Raw genomic sequence first — 20,906 nt, forward strand, 5'->3', positions numbered from 1 at the left:
GGGGAAAGTGGATAACAAAGGTGATTCATATCTCACTGAATCTGAACTGGTACGGACGGATTTCAGCAAACACTGGATTCCAAAGCTCGGGAGTAGTCAGAGATAACTGGTTGTGATGAGGGTAAGGTTCGAGTGAGCATCATAAAAGACGACTGGTTAGGGATAGGGTGACGTTTAAGTTCAGGTTAAGGTAAGAGGAAACACTGGGACACAGAGGGGGTTCAGTTTTCTTTGTTAACACATTGTCAGAAAAAAAAAATCACATGTGGGCCCTTTCTGCCTGCAGGTTGAACATTGCATAACTGCCATATGAATAATATTATGAAATGTGATGTACAGTATAGCAGGCTGAGTGTGTGTATTTATCTGTGTCAAATGTGTTTTTGTAACATAATGAGTCACCTCTCCCTTCAGCTGAGGATGAACACCTACACACACAAAATGAATGAAGCATACAGGCAGCAGCATCTTGAATGGGATCATAATGAGTAAAGTGCATTAAGAGTGGAAACATGTTTGAAATATAATTTCTACAGAATTTTTAAATGTGTTTGGAGTTCCATACGTACTCTTCGAAATCACTGATTTCTTGATTTACAGGGTTAAAAGCAGATTTATACCAATAAAAATGTTGATATGCTTAAGCGACAGAACATAGGATTTGTAAAACATGTCAAATCTACTTTTAAGCCTTTATATTGTCTGCTATCCAGGAAATTAAGTTACATTTTTAAGCAAACAATGAGCTTTCCATCATCACAGAATGACTGCCGAAATCAAAAATCAAATTGTTGCTTTGTCTCAATTTTATCTAATTACCTCCAACAAGAAGGTTGTGTTCTCAGCCGTTTGTTTATTTTTTTATCAGCAGGAATACACAAAAAGTACTGAACCGATATGCACCAGACTTGGTGGAGTGGCCCAGTGAAGAACCCATTAAATTTTAGTACAGATCTGGTTAAATATGTGGATCCAGGGGATAGGGCATTTTTCACCTTGGCTTAAAGTGGAAATGAAGCAGTCAATCAAGTTAACGTGATTTACTAAATGGATTTCCACTCTAATCAACAATTATATAACAAATATGACAAATGTAAACATATAAGAGAAAATATAAGATCCGTTACATCTTTCGTAGCAAGAGTGGCGCCATCTTGCAGTACTATAACCTGTGACCTCACAGGGTTGGTTGGCTTGGCGGTTGAGACAGTGAAATAGTTGAAGATAGTGAAAGGATGGAGACTGAAGAGCCACAGGACAGGAGAAGACAACAGGGAGGCCACTATTGTATCACTCCTGGATGTAAAAATGAGTTTTACATAGTTAAAGCCAAGGACAAAACTGTCCATTTTCATAAACTGTACGTGACGATGATTGTACTTTTTAATGGACCGGAGATGATGTACTCCATGTGTTTCTGTTCCTTCTTTTTTTTTTCTTTAAGCTGAGTGCTTTTATTCTGACAAGCTTCTTAAAGGATAGTGTTTTTCCCCTTAATTGCTCTCTGGGTCATTAATGAGGAGGAGTCTTTATGGCAGTGTGCCAAATGATCCTAGTCTCCAGTGGCATGCTGGGACATCTGGACCTTAAAAGCTTAAAAACGTAATAACTCCTTGTAGCATCAAACTTTTATCTGCACGCACACTGACACTGCACAGGCATTAACCCACAAAACATGAACGATTTGATAAGCAATTACTGCACCATAAATAATTTGATATTTGTATTATTAAAAAAAGGAATTCAGAAATTCAATTGAGCATAGTCATCTCATTTTCAAGGTTTAAAGAGGTCTAAAGATGTAGCTTCACAAGCAAAATCATGTGCAAAATCCACATTTAAAGTTATAATGCAGTTTTTGCAGGACCAACACTGTCCCCTTTGTGTGAATGTCTGATCTTCTGTGGTCTAGGACAGATCAGTTTGGATTTATAATACTGTTGTGAAGATAAAAGAACAACCACAGGATCACTGAAGACTGGATCCGTGTTCGCTGCAGCAGTGCAGTGATTGCACACTTTATGGTTCAGAGCTGCTAAAATAAATCCAATTAAATTTAACTACATTCATTCTGTTTAAATTAATTATTGATGGAGCAGCTCAATGTTTTGTCTCTTATTGATGTTGCAGATGAGATTAAATCATGTAAGACTGTCATGTTTTCTACTCCAGTTCATTCATTAGCTGTTTATGATCAGGAAAGCCTCATATAGAAAAGGATAGACATCAGAATATTCAATATGAATGAATTTTATTTAATGACAATGTGACAATTAAGACAGATGAATGGAGGATTAAATTAATAGAAACAAATAGAAACAAGTAATAAGCACATTTACCAATTCAACTGTTACAAATGACAAGTTGGTGTTAAGGATGCTAAAGGGCAGGGTGTAAAGATCTAAGTTAAATTAAATAGCAATAATTCACATTAAAAGCAAGACATCTACTCCAGAGTCTGATAAGAAGATTCATATCAGTTTCATCTCTGTGTATCTGGAGATAGGTCTAGGATGTGTTACATAATTAGTCTAAATAACCTTCCACCAGCTCCGAAGCTGTTTTATGCACGATTCACCAACAGACAACAAGACAAAGTTCAAACTGCTGGAGTGTTTCTTTAAACGAGATGACGAGCTGGTTCAGGTCGATTGTTCTACATAATCCAAGGGCAACATTTCAATAAAAAGAACATGATTAGGCACATAAATAAAAAACAAAAAGACTTGTCAGAGATGCTGACAAACTGGCCGAGAGCAGAATTAGATCATTTGCTTTACACCATAATGGTACTGCATGACCATTCATCCATATCAGTAACTCAATCTCAAGGGCCAAATCCATCTGCCAGAGTAAAATAGTTCCAGTACATGGAGGAAATATGGCAACATTTAAACCTAAAACACTAATCATTACATTTAGACTTATAAAGATTAAAAAATGTTGTATTTAAAAGAAATAAAAATATCAGTTTGTCCAGTTATTGTTTGAATTAGGCTCATACTAATACTTAAGCATATAAAATCTGAAGGATTAAAACTATCTACACAGTCAGTGCAGTTAATACATAAATACCTGATTTCTAAGGGGGATTCTGCCATGTTATTGGCAGGCCCAGGCTTTAAAGGAACAGTTCATCCATATATGAAAATACTGTCTCATCTACTAACCCTTGTTTCAGGTGTAGCTGCAGCTAGTTAGCATCTCACGTTCCCTCTAAACTCTCTCATAATCTGTTATAGTAAATTAAGTCAGACTGATAAAAGTTTAAAGCAAGACTATGTAACTTTTGGAAGAAGACATAACACCTTATTTCTTTTACAAATAAAATGTTGCAGACATAAGCAGTAAAAATCAACAGAAGTTTTGCTGTTAAACTTGTACTTGGTCTGGTATGACCAGTAGCTCATGTTGGGATACTTTAAGATGTTTAACAGACGACACTGAGTACTTTGTATTAACTTTCATACTCTATACTTAGTCTGTGAGCTTAGTGATTTGATGACTTTTACGTTCATTTAGCATCATCCCATTATTGTTACCTGTGGCCACAGTGACAACTGTTCAGCAAAAAAGTGTTTCAGAGTGTTGCTTAACCCAACTTGCTTTCTAAAAGCACTCTAAAAAGTTATAAGTTATTCATTTGTTGGATGGGACCAACAACAGACTGATCATTTAGGTGGAGCTAAAAATATTAAGCTTGGGTGGTGCTAGAGGAAAGGTCATCGGGTCTTTAAAATAGAAAAGGCTCCATTAATAAGCATAAATGTGCTTAGCATATTTCATGACAGTTTTAGATTATAAAATGTGGTTTTAGAGGAAGGAGTGTCTAAATTGGGGAGTGTTTATCCTCCGGGAAGCATGAATTACACTGAGTTGTTCTGGGTTTGATTCTTTGTAGTACGTCACTGGTGGTTTTCAGTGTGATGCTGCAGCTGCTGTTTTACTGGCTTCTGGCAGTTATAAACAGTTAGACCCTCATCTTCCACTGTCACATATATTACACTTCCCACCGACATACAGCACTGTGCAAAAGGTTTAAGCACTTCATATGTTTAGAATCTCATCCCATCACACAATCCCATAAGGTCCCAGATTCATTCTGGAGCAGGACAACGAGTCCAAACACACAGCCAGAGCCATAAAGAACTATCTTCATCATGGAGTCAGTCTGGGATCACATGAAGAGAAACAGACACTGAGACAGAAGAACTGAAGCATGTTCTCCAACCTACCTGACAAGTACCTGAAGAACTGAGCAGGTTTACTGAGGAGAACTGCTGATGGTTTAAAAAGGCAAAGGGGGGTCACAGCAAATCCTGATCTGATTTAGTCTTTTGTTTACTGCACTTTATATGATAGTAATTATTTTCTTACAGCATTTTTTTCCCCATAGGTGCTTAAAACCTTTGCACAGCACTGCTTATCTCATGGCACATATCCGTATACCACTGATTGCTGTGATATGTCTCTACTGTGTGTTACTCATACATGATTTGACATCAGAGTGGCAGTAACAATCGTCATGAGACAGTGGGGAACAGTTTCGATTAGTGCCACAAAAGAACGGTTTCCTGTGTCGTGTGTCGGATGAAGCAGCAACGTGCAAGTGGCATACCACTTAGAATCAACAGTGAATCAAGAGTGATACAGCAGCATCTGCCAGGGAAACAGGAGTGATGAAGCATGTTGTAGTCACACACAGCATCTGCATATCAGAATCAGCAAGGGCACATGACGCATAGTTTATAAATGCCATAAACCAGTAGAATGACAGCAGCATCACACAAACCGACAGTGACACACCACCCAGAATATTTTTAACCTAATGGTGGCACTAAATAAAAGATCAGAGGGTCGGCAAATGCAGCAGGGATTATCCTCTGGGGAACACGATACACTTACCAAATATACGGAGTTTTGAGCACAAACATCCAGAGTGCTAACGACAATACACAGACTACAAGCTGTGTGTTTGCTGGTTGAGTTTTCACTGACATTAAGGGGATAAAGCTAGGACGATATTCCTTTACAATAATTTCAAAATGTAAACTCACATTTCACATCTTATCTGCACATTTGAAGTTGAACTCTTTTTTATTATTAATCACCTGTTTTTTTTCCCCACACTTAAGACATATTAAGTAGTTGTTTTGGTCCCTTGGTGTTTTGTACTACAGTCAGAAAAGCACTGTTCACTTCATCTTACAGCTGCTTGCATCTAATGATGGAGTCTAATTTCTCACATGTGAATAAAAAGAAAATAGCTGACGTCACTTAAAGGGAATGTTTTTATAAAAAATAAAGGGTTTTGACCATTTACTGAAAGTCACTTTACGATCACAGCAGCACATGACTACTTGCTGTGTTTTAAGTTTGTGGCTGACACTGTTGAGCTCAGAAAACTACAAGAGTGGTGACTTGGCAGCATCACTCTCTCTGACGTTCTTCCCATCATACATGAAAGCAGCTCGACTCAGAGGTCTTTGTACCAGTTTCACCCTTGCTTCCCATTTCCTGTCCCTGCTCCATCTGTCTGTTTCAATCTCATTATTTATTCAGTCTCTTCCCTTTCCTCTGTTCCCTCATCTCTCCTATTCTTTCTCTCTCTCTCTCTCTCTCTCTCTCTCTCTCTCTCTCCCTCTCTCTCTCTCACTGTCACATTTCTGGCTGGTGTCTCTCAGTCTGCCTTGGTGGTTTTGTGTCTCCAGGGGTAAATCAGCTCCCCGACAAACAGTTTCTTGACCAATGCCGCCCACGAATCTTTTGGGTAGCAGCTGTAAGTGGGAGTGCGGTAGGTCTGAACCACTGTGCTGCACTTCAGAGGGTTGAGCTGAGGAGAAAAGCACAAAACAGCCTGACGATGAGAGAAAAAAGGCAAAACATTTAATACATACATCGTTTCATCGCATGCTGTGGTGGAAAAGTTATTTAAATAAAAACACAAGGGGAGGAGTACTCTGTTATAAAGAGACTTGGACTGGACATGGAAGAAAAAGTTTTAGTTTACAGGAAATAAAATGATCTATCTTTTGCAAAAAAAAAAAAAATTGTTATGACCACAGCTGAAATGGTCAGATGACTGTCAGGAACCAACATGTGCTGGTTTTCTTAGACATCCAAAAAACTGAATATCTTAGGTTTTTGGACAGTTGCACAGACAGAACAATTTAAATATGTCACACTGATCCCTGGAAAATGCTGATAGATAGATATTTGACTATTTTCTGACATTTTATAGATGAACAATGGATTGACTAATGGAGAAAATATCTGTCAGATTAAACAATAGGGCATGGGCCTATTAAAATAAACATTATTTTCTGAACTAGTTATGGGAATAAACATTTTGCTTTGCAGCAGCAACAAGGCTTTTGCCTGAATCTTTCAGAATAAAAGCATCATTTCCAACACTGACTGACCAGAAATCTTGTACAATTACTTTATCCTCCCTCTTTCATTTAAACTGTTACGACTTAGAAAATAAATACAGGTCATCAAAATTATCAATACTGCTCCTTTCACTGTTAATGCACAAGGCATACACTATGTCAAAATTGCATGAACTAAGAAGTTTCTTGATTTACTTCACTCCACAGTGTCAGGAAATGAAAGATTTTCTCCAGATGACTGAGATGAGAGGAAGGACTCACTTTCAAATAGTCATCAGCTGGAGGAGAATGGTCTTAAAAGTGGAGCTGAGTTTTTGGTAAGACCACTGAGGGTCTCAAGTGTTCTCTGAAACCAGCAAACCTTAAGTTTTAGATGTCGGAGGAAACAAAACGTGGCCTCTTACCTCCATCAGCAGGTGAAGGGCCGTCCCCGGCTCGTCACACAGCACCCTGAACTTTACACCCTCTGTAATTTACGTGACACACATCACTGAATAAGACTAAGTGTTCAACAATTCAACTGTGCACTGATCATTGCATCCATTCATCCGTCCAGATACACTTTAACACCCTGCATCATGTTGTTATCCATCTGTCCAATCATGTCCCACATCGCTTTAATATCATTTCCCTTCATTATTAAGCAGCAAAGTAGAAGAAACTGTGGTGACAGAATGGAGTTTAATATTGTTATAAATTAATGCACATAATTCCACTCAACTTTGATCTTGTTAGCTCGCTCTTCTGAACAGTATTAGACAAATAAAGTGGATAGACAATAAAAGGGTCAAGTACCTGCCAGTCTGTAGGACCGACAGATGCGGAGGCCCACAGCGAACAGAGGGAAGGAGTTGATGAAATCCACACTGAGGTGGAGGACGCCCTGGAAAAGCACCACCACCAGCCGCAACTGCACAACAAAAGGACACGTTGGGGTCAAAATCTAACCTATCCTTCTGGAGATGATCAGGGTTGAAGTCAGTTTGGTCTCGTTGTTTCGTTAAAAAACTGGATCTGGACCACTTAGAGTTGTGGATGGAAAAGAGTCCCAAAGTCTATTATTTGAACATGTTCCCAGTTAACACCTGAGCAGGCCAATTACATCAAGTAAACATCAAACATTCATTTCATGATGTGAAGTGAAACTCCACCCAGGATCTATTTATAACCATCAAACACACCCTGTGTATATTTAAAAAAGGCTGCAGAGTTTGTAACTGGCAGGAAACAGCAGCTGCTGTCAGTTTGAATTTATGTTGTTATGATGAGGATTGTGATTCCAATAGTGACATGTTGTCAAGATGTCACAATACAACAGCGAGCATGAAAATATTCGTAGGAATGACAGAGAAAAGAAAAATCTATGGTTAAGGTTTTCTGTCAGTTTTTCTGGCTCTGCAGCAGCAGAGTGATCCTGCCGACAGAGCTCTGACTGACACAGTGGTTTTTCCAGTCTGAAAAACAACCGTCAGTAGACGCGCTCCAAAACCAGCATAGCACAGTCTCTCTGTGTGCTGGTTGGGCACAGTTTCCACTCCTTTACATTACAGCACATGCCACTTGTGCCGACCTGAATCTAGAGCCACAACTAACAATTATCTTTATCATCAACTAGAATTACAGCCTTGCGGTTAAATGCCTCTGCAAACCAGTCTGTTTATATCCATGTCTGTCCAGACTCATATGTAGTGACTTTGAAGGAATTTAATAAAAAGTAGGCTATTAAAGGTCCCACACTGTATAAAGTGAGACTTCAATGTGTTGTTTGATCATAAAGCAAGTCTAGGTTCTATATTAATACTGTAACAGGGTCAAAGTGCTCAGTCCACACAGAAATGCACACAGCCTGTATTCAGAAACAGCCTTAAAACCAGCCGTCAGGACTTCTGGAACTTTGTGATGTCACAGCAAAGCAGTCACCACTCTCAGTCATGCACCAAACCCCTCCCACCTGGAACACCATCCAACCTTGCAGGATTTAGTTTCTCTGAGTGTTTTACCTGAAATCTGCTATATTTTTATTGTATCACTCAGAAAACAGTCAGCCAATCAGAAGAGAGGCTCAGAGCCTCCTATCTATTGATTGGCTCACCGACCTGTTGTTACAAGAGCTCCAGAGAGAAGCCTGAGGGAGGAGATGGATCATCACTTCAAATAAAACACAGGAGAAGAAGAAAATATGGACCTTTAAAGTTTCTTCACCTGAGACTTGATCTTACCAGAGTGAAGACCAGGTAGTAGAGAGCTGTGGTGGGGAGCAGGAACAGCAGGATGGTGAACAGCAGCGTCCCAATGAAGAGCTGGAGCATCACAAACACAAGGACACTCACAGTAAACACATATAACTCTAAGAAAATGATTATAGTGCTTTGTTTGTTTGTGTGTGTGTGTGTGTGTGTGTGTGTGTGTGTGTGTGATACCTGGTCCAGGTCATAGGAGCAGGAGTCCACTCTCTGCCGCAGGACATTCCACTTCTTCCCTCTGAAGAGCCTCCAGAGAGACGAGAGGCCGTAGATCTTCATACAGTACAACCTGACAGGGACACAAACACAGCTGATGACATCTTCGTTGAAAAACACACAACTTAAATACCTGTGTCCCCGCTGCACAGCAGGTGTGAATGGACGGAGGGGAGAAGGAGAGGAGGGGGCGAGGTCCGTTTGAATATTAGAGTCGGGTTATGTACTGGGAGAACTGCACCAGGCAGCAGTAACAGTTTGCATCTGATGATTTATACATTTTGTCACGGCACTTTTAGCATATTGTTCTATTTTTTGTCTTTATTAGCAAGAATGGAATTTACAGAAGAGTTTCTTGCTTTGTTTAGACAATTCAGAGAAAAGGAGGAGGTACAGAAAATAAAAAAAAAACAGCCACACTGGATATGTTATCATTTCGTCTTAGAGTACTATGGCTCACTTTTAAGTAGGTATGGGTTCTGATAGTCAGTTCGGTTCAGGATCCAGCTCCTGGTCGTCAGAATACCTGGATTTCTCAAACCTTCTATCTCTCCTCTCTGCAATTGGCAAAGAGCAGCTGAAAACACATGCAGCAGCTTCTCGTTTTCAGCGACCGTTACTGTCACTGGTTAAAGTGACAGTAACAGCAGAGTAACATCAGCAGATGAGATCAGCTGGAGCTAATTCATGTTAATTCAGTGTTACAAACAAGTGTGTCTGTGTGTTAATGTGCTCTCTGCAGCTGCTGTCTGTAAAAGACACATCACTCTGTTACATCACTGTCTGATCACGTCGCACCAGTTTATCTGTGATTGTGATCAGATCAGTGTTTTCTGATCAACCTAATATCTGTGACTCAAGAGCTCCAGTATTTATTATTAGGCTACAGCTGTTCACTGAATGTGTCAGATATGTTTATTCAACATTTCATATCTTCAGCTGCTCAGCTCGTTTTCAGGCTGTGAACATTAAATAGTAGTGTAGTAGTGTCTCTTCTTCTCAGCCAATAAAAGTTGATCAAACATCTTTGTAGTTATTTTAGCCTTTAGCAACTTACAGTGTTGCAGTGTAGGTGAACCCAGTAAGATTTGATAGGGGATTCAAAAGGATCCTGATTTGATAAGTGGATCTGATGCTGGATTTTAAGTCAATAAAATCCCCATCAAAACATTTAAGGCACACTGATCAACTGAGCATAAAACAGGAAGTCATCTCACTTAACCGTTAAAAAGCACATAAAAAAATCAAAAGGGGAAACAAAACAATAAAAAGAACTATGTAAACAGACCTGGACTGATCATCTAAAATGAGAATTAGTTACATAACTGTGTTTGATGTAATATCTTGTCTGTGGGGTTATTCTACCTTTTCTGGGCTGTTATTAACTGGAGACAATGAATAATAAATATAATTTTAAATTGTTCACAAAAGAATATCCATCAACTGTGACCTAAAAAAAATCTGCATCCGTTTTCAGAAACATTTATTAATCACATTCACATCATTAGAGAAGCTTCCTAAAGCTGATTCAGATGCGTTTTATTCTTTCTCTCTCCAGTGTCGACGGTTGGATTGTGATCACAGCAGGAGATATTTTTAGGTGCAGGCATACAGATTTAATAAGTGACTCCAACAAAGGGTCTCAGACTGAATCTAACACACACTTGCCCACAACCCAAGAGCTGTTGGAGCATAAATATGTAACAAGGAAAGTGGGTAATATTTCATTATGCACCACGGGCGAGAGAGCCGACCTATCTTTAGAGCAAATGCATAATTTAGTCACCCCTCTCTCCTCCAACACGCAGGACTATTATCAGTGTTCAGACTTCCATCACACCACAGAGATCTACAGCCATTACTCCTCCAGGTTTAAACAGAGCTGAGTGGAAATCAAACAAGGTGAGGCCACCTGAACGTCAAGAATTCAAGAATATTAAGATTTAAGAAGATCATCAGGCTTATAAATAAATAAATAAATAAAAGTCATTCTGTTCTATTATCCTTTAATCCCCAAAGAGTACTTTCCAGTGATGACATGTTGGGACTTGGCTTCACGTGTCCCAAAATGACATCAAATGACAGAAGATTAACATACAATATTATTTTAAACCATTAATCTGACAACATAACGATCCAGTGACATAGTTTAAACTATATTTAGGTTTTTCTCAGTTTAATGTTGCACTAGGAGATTTAAAAATTTAAATTCTCTCATGAGAAAAAAAGCCACTTTTGAGCTACTCTGTAAGACTATGTTCCACAATTTAGATTAAAAACAAGTCTAACATCTTACAGGCACGCTAGTGGCTCTGTGAGGCTTAACTTAAAAAAAATTTAAAAAAAAGATACTTCTTTTTGGACAGTCAGTGCAGAGAGTAACAGAAAACGTGGGGAGAGAGAGGGGTGTGATATGCAACAAAGATCGCCCGGCTGAGAGCCACCTGGTCTTGGCATACAGGTGCTTTGAAACAGTCGCATGAGCATGCTAACATGCCCACAATAATAACGCTAACGTGTTAGCATTTAGCAGATACTACAGGATGTAATGTTTGCCATGGTGACCATTTTGCTAATTAGGACTAAACACAACTTGAAAATGAAGCTGATGAGAATCATTAGCTCTGCAGATCATCAAAGTTGCAACAACACATTCCTGAGGAGGATGAACTTTCATGAGAATCCAACCAATAGATGCTGAGATATTTCACTCGGAACTGCAGATGTCAGCCTCCACCATGAAGCTGACATCTGCAGCTGGAGGAAAAGTGAGAGGATCATCAAAATCGCTAGGATTTATCATCTGGGAACCACAAATGTCTGTACAGAAGTTCATGGCAGTCCGTCTGATAGTTGAGATTGAATAGAGATATTTCATCTGGACCAAAGTGGTGACCAACAGGTGTTGTCATCTGAAGGACCCAGTGAAAAGTAAAAGACTATCTGATGAAAATCTACTGTTTAACCATGTTAACATCCATATGATGTTTTTTATATAATACAAGACATATGAATGAGTTTTTTCTTCCTTGAACTGCAGTGCACCAATGACAGTCTCATGAAAACAGATTCAGGGTTTCATACGTCACAAACTTAAGGAACCAATCCTGTCAATTCGTTGGGGCGGGGCTAAATAAACCTGAAACCTTGTCAGTACAGAGAGCAAGAGTTAGCATTAGCACAACCACTAACACTGTGTCAGCCACTGTCAGTTACAAGCTAACAAACAACATAATCAAATAAAAGATGCTAACTGCGCTAACCGTTCTGATCCGTCTGCTAGTCTCTGGTTCTGGTCTCAACAGACTCCTCATCTGAGTTTGGGTCAGACTGAGGCTCAAACATGTTTCCTCCTCTAACCATCTTGATACTCTCTGCTCTCTCACCTGTCCACCTGGAGCCAGCAGGTGCTGGGCGTGGCTCAAGGCCTGATCTGGATCTCTCAATGAGGAATTAAGAGCAGATGAGCTTCAGACCCAGTTTTCCATTTTTTGTCACTTTTTATGTGTGAACAAAATATGAATCGTAGCAGAGGATTTTTTTAGAGAGTTGAAAACATGTCTGAAGAGGTACTTTAAAATTATCTTTAGGTCCAATAAGCACCAGGACATGTTTAAATGTTTTATATTGAGCAACCAGATAACAGATGTTTCATAATGAACAGTTCGGAGCATCTTCACAATCTTCATCGTCTTTTATTGCCAACATTTAAATTATTCCAACGAGCAAACACGTCGAGAGCCGTGTGTGGATCAACTGAGGCAGACTGAAGGAAGAAATGACTAAATCATTTTTTTTTACAACCATCTGACTCAAACACAGATCCTGTTCTCACAGTCAGATCCAGGTGATTTACGTATGTGTCGTTACACTCGTTTGAATTACAGAGATAACAACAAAGCTTCTCTGCACTTTCTCTGTTAATAAACAACACAAATACTTTTCATGTATGCGTGACTCCATGTGTGTTTGAGTTGATGTGGGTGTGTTTCCTTGTTACGTTAAGATAAGGTTGCTTAGACTGATCAGGTCTGAAGCTTTTGTTTTGTTTTCCTCAGACTGCAAGAATCTAAATACACTGAAGTGCTGTAATGATCATTTCTGATATAATTAATACCCTCTATTAGTGGCAGGATCCGCATAAGGCAATAAAGTCACGTGGCTAATCTGTCATCGTAGTCCAACAAAAGAAATCCTAACAACTATTTGCTGAGTTGCTATGAAATTTATGATGAATAATTATCTCTAATTGTTTATCATCATCACTAGTAAACGATGCCTCCTACTGTCTCTGGTGACCTCCTGATCTTTTGTCTAACACCAAAATCAGCTGAAAATGTCCATATGTACACAAGAAAAAAAGGCAGATTATTTTCCATTTAGCACATATACTCTCCTGGTACAGATGGAGGTCACTGAAATATTCACATTCAGGAAAGGGTCAGTTAGAAGCTATGATTTACTTTAAGTGTCTTTACTGGAGAAAAAAGTTTGGAAAAACTGCCCCCTGCTGGTGAATCACTAAAATCATTGGTGGGTCCCAGTTCAGCAGCTCACACTGTTTCACAGCACTGCTTGAATGTCTGGTGTCTTCACACTGGGGACGTCAGTCAGCATTCAGACGAACAACAATGTTTTACAATATTTTTTTTATTGTAAATATTTTAGTTTATTGTTAAATTTTTCTATTTATATGTAAGATATCTGAGCTCCAGTACCTGCTTGTTTTGTCCTTGTTTAGATTTCTTTTCTTCTTACTATTTGTTTGTTTGTTGTTATGCACCAAAACACCAAAGCAAAGTCCTTGTATGTTGAAAACCTACTTGGTAATAAACCAGATTCTGATTCTGAGGAAATGCAGGCCCTGCCCGCAGTGGCAAAAAAATTAAATGCAAGACCTGATGACAGGTCAAAACAACATTTATCATTTAGCACGAATGCTCACCCAACTTTCAGCACACTTCACTATGTGTCTGTGTGATTCACTATAAGTTCAGGTTACACAACAATGAAAACTGTCAAACACAAAATCAACTTGATAAAACACACTTGAGATGAGAGGGTGTGTATGTGCTGATGCTGCCTGTAATGTGACCGACACATGACTGAGACCTTCCCAGTTTATCAGGGGCTTGTTTCACCAGATCTGCAACATGCAAGCTGCCATTTGCAATTTACTCTTATTTTAATTATGAGATTTTTCACTAATCAAATAATCAAAAAAAAAAAAACCACAATTCTGACCCATGCAAAGACAAAGAAGAACCCACCACACTCACACAGTCATCATCTCCTTGTGAGTGTCATGTTGTGAAATGGGATCTTGCCACCACCAGTGATAAGTGTGTAAGAGGTGTTGGCAAGTCACTTCAGTCAAACAGGTTCCAGAGCTGCATTTTCCTAAGCAGTGTAAATTTACTTCTGTTAGCTCATCAAGTAAAACAGACTGAAGCTCCCTGTGAAATTACTCTGGTGCACAGGTGACCTGACGGTTTAGGAGCAGACCACACGGGCGTAAAACGCCCTGAGCAGCAGGTCTCTGGTTCGGCTCTGGGCCGGCCGGAACATTTACTTCACGTCACTCCTCTACTCTCTCTCCCACATTTCTTGTCTGTCTCCACTTTCACTGTCAAATAAAGGGCATAAAATGCCCCAAAATAACTTTATTTTAATTTATTTATTATAATTACTGTGGTGCATTTAAGTGATTAAACTTCTAAGCTCTTTGCATTTATTAAGAGTTAGCAGCCACACAGAGAAGCTAAGCTACTTCTGAAACCAAAAACATTCAAGTCCCAAAATGAGGTCTGTGTCGAGGTCTCACCTGGCTCCGTAGACATAGAAGCAGTAGATATGGAAGGTGAGCAGTGCCACCATGTCAGAGAGCAGCGAGAGGGCAAAGGTCAGGCCCAGGCAGGCTGACAGGCCTCCGTACCAGAGGATCCCCTCGATGAAGGGAGACATCAGGTGGATGTAGCCTGGGAGGACAGATACAAGGGGACAGTCCTGTGAAGCCTCTAGGGGGCACCAGCAGCAAGTTTCCTCCTGTGTTCTGTGTTATTTCAGCCTGGACGTTTAAGGCCGTGAGTGTGTGTGCGCCTTGTGACTCACTGATCCACAGGTGAATGTGGTAGAGGAAGAAGCGGCCCAGAACCTGGTCCAGGGCCCGATTCATCTTCAGCCCTGCAGGAGCTCCCATCAGCCACTGCAGGAGCTCCTCCAGCTCTTTAGCCACATGCTGCAGGAAACCACAACAGGAAAGTAAAGGTGGGAAATGTGTTATCATTAAACTAAATCTGGTCAGTTAGAAATGACCTGATAACTTCTACTTGCACTGTGTCTTGTTGGTTCAGACACCAGTGAACATCTACAGTACGTAAGAGACAACAGCAGTTTGCTCCTTTAGTTTAGTTTGATGCTTCTCCAGATAGAAGAGATCAGGATGTTTAAAATCTTTTGTATGAAGACCAAAAGTGGCGAAAGTTTAAATTATTTTTAGACCCAGTATTTCAAGACTACAGCAGAAATATATCATTATTTTTGAAATAATAAATTATAGTTTTTTTTTATATTTTTGACACATTTGTACTTATTTTCTTGATGGCATGTGTGTGTCGTGGTCCGACATGTAACCTGCCGTCTATCTTCGCCAAGTCACGGCAAGAACATATGACTGCGATCACCGAACCTGACACAGTGATCATCTCAAAAGACATAAACATTTTAGAGTCTGACCAAACTAACACACACTTACATCTGCTGCAGGCACCAGTGTGTTTGCCAACATGGTGATGTGGTTGTCTCTGTAGAGCCACGAGATGAGCAACATGCCGAGAGCCACGTCCACCAGGAACGACACCAAGATGTTGGCTTTTCTACAGACAGAGGACATGAGGGTAAAAACAGAGTCACGTCTGTTTGTCCCCTGCACCTGGTCATACTGTCTTGGGGCTTTCTGTGGATATTCATGGACTCCCAAGGCTGATTCCCTCTGATCTCGGTGACCTTATGACCTTTCATATGACAAAACTGCCACCTGCACATAGTGTATATACACATACATATACACTGCAAACATTTATACTCACCAGAGGATAGACTTTTCCTTTTTTCTTTACTGTTACAAAATCATCAAAATCTATAAACAAGTTATGGTCGCAGCACCACATCTCCACATGAACAGAACGGTCATTTAACTTCCAGCACAAACTCGCCTCATAAACTGTGTGTGTCCGGCAGCAGGTTTGGGTGAGCTGAGCGTCCTCATGTGTTGGGTTCTGTAGCTCAGCTGGACACAGGTGGACAGTTTACTGGACAGGAAGCGGAGCGGGTACAGACTGAAGATCCTGCAGGTGAAATAAAACAATGACAATAATGACTCCACACCACAAAAGACAGTTTTAATGGTCTTGTTTTCATAATCAGAGATTCAGAGCTCAGGTTTGACTCAGTCTCACGTCTTGAAACTTTAGATTCTGAAGCTTTCCAACTTAACAAATGTAAAATTCTGTAAAAACAACAAAACAAAACAATAAAATCTTCAGGAATCCCTGAAATTAAAGTTCTAGGATTTAATGTTTGTAATCAGAAACCTCACAATGTTTCTTTTGGCCATCAAGAACCGTCCAAACGTTCACTACAAGTGTGTGTTAGAATGTTACATTTCCTTTGAGGCTGCAGGTAACAATTATTTCCATTATAATTACCATTACTTTTAGTATTGTGAAAACTGATATTAAGATATTTCATTTGCAATCACCTTAGACAGAAAAGCAGCAAATCCACAAATGAGAATCTCAGAAAAGATAACATTTGTAATCTGGATTATGATTCAGCAATTATCAAAATAGTTGCCTCTCACCGGATATTACAGATCCACGTCCATAAGGACAGCAGCCAGCTGAGGAGCAGGCAGAGCGGGACAGACGCCTGTTTGAGCAGCTCCACGATGATGCTGGCCTCTCGACCCTCTGACTGCCAGTGCGTGGACTTCAGTGGCCCGTCGTCGTATTTGTCCAGGAAGAACAGAGGCTGGCTGTGGGCCACCGTCTGGAACATCTGGACGGGAGGAGAGGAAGAGATCACATCAACCTGCTGCCTGAGCCACAGTCACACTTTACTCTCTACATGCTCTGGACACATGTCCGTGCTGTACTAAAATCTTTCGTCTGCAGAAGTTGCTCTGGACCAAGGACACAAACGGAAGGAAGTTTTTGACTCATGTATTTTTATTCCTCCGCCCCGGCAACAGTCAGAGCTGGAGGCATATTATTTTTGGGTTGTCTGTACGTCCGTCCCATTCTCTCGACCTTGAAGGGAGAACGGAGGGAACTTCTTCAAATTTTGCACAAACATTCACTTGGACTCAAGGACAAACTGATTAGATATTGGTGGTTAAAGGTCAAAGGTCAAGGTCAGTGTGACCTCAGAAAACACTTTTCAGCCATTACTCGACACTTCAAGCAGAAATTATGAGAACATTTCACACAAATGGTTCATACTCTGGATAAACAGGGATGTAACCTGAAACTAGCCTGAGTGAAGGAGGCAGACAACCACAAGGAGGTAATTCAAGTTTTTCTTGGTATGTCTAAAACAATAACTAAAATGACTGTTGATGCAGACAACCAGGTTACAACTAGGAAGCTAAACACTAGATATAAATCAATCAAATGGGAATCGGAGCTAAATATTAAAATTTTTGAACACCAGCCCAAGAGTACGGAGAGTTTTTGGCTGGAAGAATCAAAAAGCCCAGATTAAAAGCAAACAGGCAGCCAGGCTCTGTGGAGACCTGGGGACAAACCAGGCTCATGGTTTAAACTAAAGCCTGTCTGAGGTCAAAGGACATTATGGGAGATACCATTCCAGACTGTTCAGAGGAGACGGCACGAGGAAGAGACAGAAACCTGTTACAAAACCTGGTGTAAAGCCGACCCTCGAACAAAAAGCTGCTTGATGCTGTTCAGAAAATGCATTTGGTGGAAAAGCTTTTTATATGTTTCTAGAGTTAAAGCAAATATTTTTACACATAACCACATGTTGAAGTAATGCAACAGTGTAAATATGAAATAACTGGAAGTGAGAATCTGTAGAGATCTGACAATCCAGTAGAATAAAGTAATGGCACTTTCTGATGAGTACAATGATATTTTCATGCAGCGTTATTATTCTTTCCTTCAGGTTTTGCTTCAGAAAAAGACAAAATCGGAAGTCAGAAAAAATCATCACATTCTTCAGACCATCGGTCATGTCATTTTCACCTTTCATTCATTTTACTTACAAGATAATAGTCATAAAAAAAGAATTAAACTGAACCAGAGTTGCATCTATCTCGTACCTGTCTCAGCTCAGACGGTGGATCAGTTTTGGGGTCGGGAACCCCGTTCTCGATGGGGTGAAGCTGTGACAGCATCACCTTCCTCTGCTCGTAGTGGACAAAGATCACCTTCTCCTCCTCCTCCTCCTCCTCCTTGTCCTCCTCCTCACCTCCAGCCTCACCATCACTCTTCACATCCTCCTCATCCTTTTTCTTTGTTACCTTCTGCTGAGCTGCTCCTCCATCTGGCCATTACAAAGATTCATTCATTTGAACTCATGACTGATTTTTTTATTAAAAAACTCTGAACAGAAAATCCTCTTTGGGTTTTCAATGATTCACTACAGATAATAAACCAGAGTAATTGTATTTGAAATAAAGGAACTTGATGGAAAGTCTGCGATGGGACATAACCTGTAACTGGAGAAACTAGAATATATTAAATCTGACATTTCTGTCTGTCCGAAACTCCAGTACTACTTTAGAAACCCAATGAATATCAATGTGATGCTCTTACTCTGAGCTCGGTTGAGGATGTTGCAGGTGAAGCCTGTCTTGCCCATCTGGCGGCTGATCTGGAGCCAGCACTTCTGGGGGAAGATGGTGCTGAGGTCTCTGAGGAAACTCTCCATGCCCTCCTGACCGTCTTTGGGTAAACTCCAGGAACCCAGCACCGACAGCTCCACCCCACTCTGAGCCTGCATCTGAGAGAAAATGATGGAGTAAGACTTTTTTTGTGTCTTCATGAAACTGATTTTGTTTTTAGTATCAGCATTTTTGATTTTGGATCATTTGTAAAAATTTTAACCGAGGTGATATGTCATCTCTGGCTACCATCTTTGTTTAGATTTGGTAACAGAGGTGCAATGTGAGAAACAGGTTAAAAATTATTTTTATGGTGCAGCAGACGAGCTATAAGGATATCAATCGGCAAGTTTAACCTGAGAGGACACAGAGGCCAGCCCGGCGCTGCACTCACCTGCTGGACGTACTGTTTGACCTGCCCGGGGATGAACGGGTAGTGGATGACCGCCAGCACCACGGCCGAGTCATGACCGGCAATCCAGCGGCCCACCAGCAGCCCGCTGTCCGCCCGGTTACAGCACTGTGGAAAGAAGATCTTCAGCACCATGATTTCACTGCTGCTCAGTGTTCAGCCTCCAGCAGCTCTGATGACCTGAGAGAGATGGAAAAAAAAAAACTCTACCAGGATTGGTACTTTTATTAAAGGTATAACAAGAGATTAATATAAAGTTTAATCAAATTTTTTTTTTTTTTGAAAATCACAATTTATTTTAAAGGAAATATTTTTGACAGAAATTGGCAATATTAACATGAAACGAGATGAAAAACAAGTAACTTGACTGTCTTGACTGAGTGTGTATTTGTACTTTGTTATGTTGTATTTGTGCAACTGCCACTTTGTTCCTGGATGTGAAACAAAACTTAAAGTAAAATTAAAGATGAATTGGACTAAAATAGATGATAACTTTTGTATGCCGAATGAGTGAGTGTATCCTTAATTTATATAAAAAATACTCGTGTGCGCAGAGTGTGTTTAGTGGTAAGCGCGACCACAGGAATAATACTAAATTTCCTAATCTTTATAGGGGGTTTGGAGAGCGAAGGGAATGTTACAGGCTTTTGCGGTTGGTGTCCTTTTCTTGCCCTTCAAATATTGAGTTTGGAGCGTGTTGTTGTGGCAACATACAAAGCCCGGGGCAGGATTACCATCGATTTCACTTGACAGCAACGTCAATTAGCAGGCCAGAACAAGAAAGTAGGTTAGCTGTAGTTAGCTGCCGAATACAATTGTGGGGAAAATTCCTGCTTCACGTTCACCAGACTCTTTTAACTAAATACGTTACAAATTAAATATAATTATCTCAATAAAGCTAAAGCAAACAGCGGAATCTGTGTAAGTCAATATGTACTAAAGATATGAGTGTAAAAAATACATCATTTACCTTCCTTATCACCGACGCAAGTTTTCACCTTCCATCAGTAGCGTCGAGTACAGATCAGCTATGTATAAACCGCCGCCATATTCTTTGTTGACAGTCCATTGCATAAAACGCTCCGGTGAGAAACACACGTTCGTTTGCGTTCCTCGTATCAAAACATTTATCCCTTTGAATTATATTCTATGTTTTACCATTTAAACTGGGAAATTTCAATTGGACAAGACCAATCATAAAAAAAATAAAAAATAAAAAAATAATTCTTTTTTTTTTAAATTTTATACTTACTATATTATACTATTCGAATATAAAACCTTTTATGACTCTTTTAAATGTGACCAAATACCAATAAAAATCGAATATATATATATCTATAAATATTGGAAATAATATATAAATTAATAATAATATATACAGAAAAAAACAAAGCATAGAATTATAAATCTGCAAGGGGATTATTTGAAATCAGTTTAATTGAATGAAATTCATTTGTACCACCAATGTGTATTGAATGCGTCCAAAAGAGGAGGGGATTTAAAATAAAATCAGCATTGCGTAAATAATATTTTACCCTCAGAATCAAATCTAACTTAATGCAGATCAAAGGAATATTATTATTCACATTTTTCTATCTACTCATTCATATTTCTTGCTATATAACAACACACAGTAATATGAACACCTAAAATAAATGATACCTTTATATTTAAGTCATCCTTTCCAAACCTTGAGTTCAGTTTTGTTGGACCAAACTTTCTGGCCTTTAGATTCATAT

The 20,906-nt window shown here is 39.6% G+C and overlaps 1 protein-coding gene across 2 annotated transcripts; it reads right to left on the reverse strand.

The window, feature by feature from the left end:
* Window positions 1-2,234: 2,234 nt before the first annotated feature.
* pigq (phosphatidylinositol glycan anchor biosynthesis, class Q) lies at window positions 2,235-20,234 on the reverse strand. 2 transcript variants are annotated; one of them, XM_056402017.1, is made up of 14 exons: window positions 20,138-20,234; window positions 19,150-19,347; window positions 18,688-18,874; window positions 18,192-18,415; window positions 16,713-16,909; window positions 16,066-16,197; window positions 15,606-15,726; window positions 14,963-15,089; window positions 14,676-14,829; window positions 8,813-8,924; window positions 8,612-8,692; window positions 7,188-7,302; window positions 6,797-6,858; window positions 2,235-5,833 (listed from the first exon to the last, which is right to left on the reverse strand). In XM_056402017.1, exons 2-14 carry the CDS (start codon window positions 19,300-19,302, stop codon window positions 5,681-5,683), a joined length of 1,818 nt encoding a protein of 605 aa, XP_056257992.1. In that variant the 5' UTR covers window positions 19,303-19,347; window positions 20,138-20,234; the 3' UTR covers window positions 2,235-5,680. The 2 variants fall into 2 exon arrangements, with proteins under 2 accessions (XP_056257992.1, XP_056257993.1); XM_056402018.1 differs by having other exon boundaries at window positions 19,150-19,371; window positions 20,138-20,200.
* Window positions 20,235-20,906: the final 672 nt, after the last annotated feature.

This window comes from Seriola aureovittata, chromosome 17 (genome assembly GCF_021018895.1).
Source record: "Seriola aureovittata isolate HTS-2021-v1 ecotype China chromosome 17, ASM2101889v1, whole genome shotgun sequence".
Lineage (NCBI taxonomy): Eukaryota > Metazoa > Chordata > Actinopteri > Carangiformes > Carangidae > Seriola > Seriola aureovittata.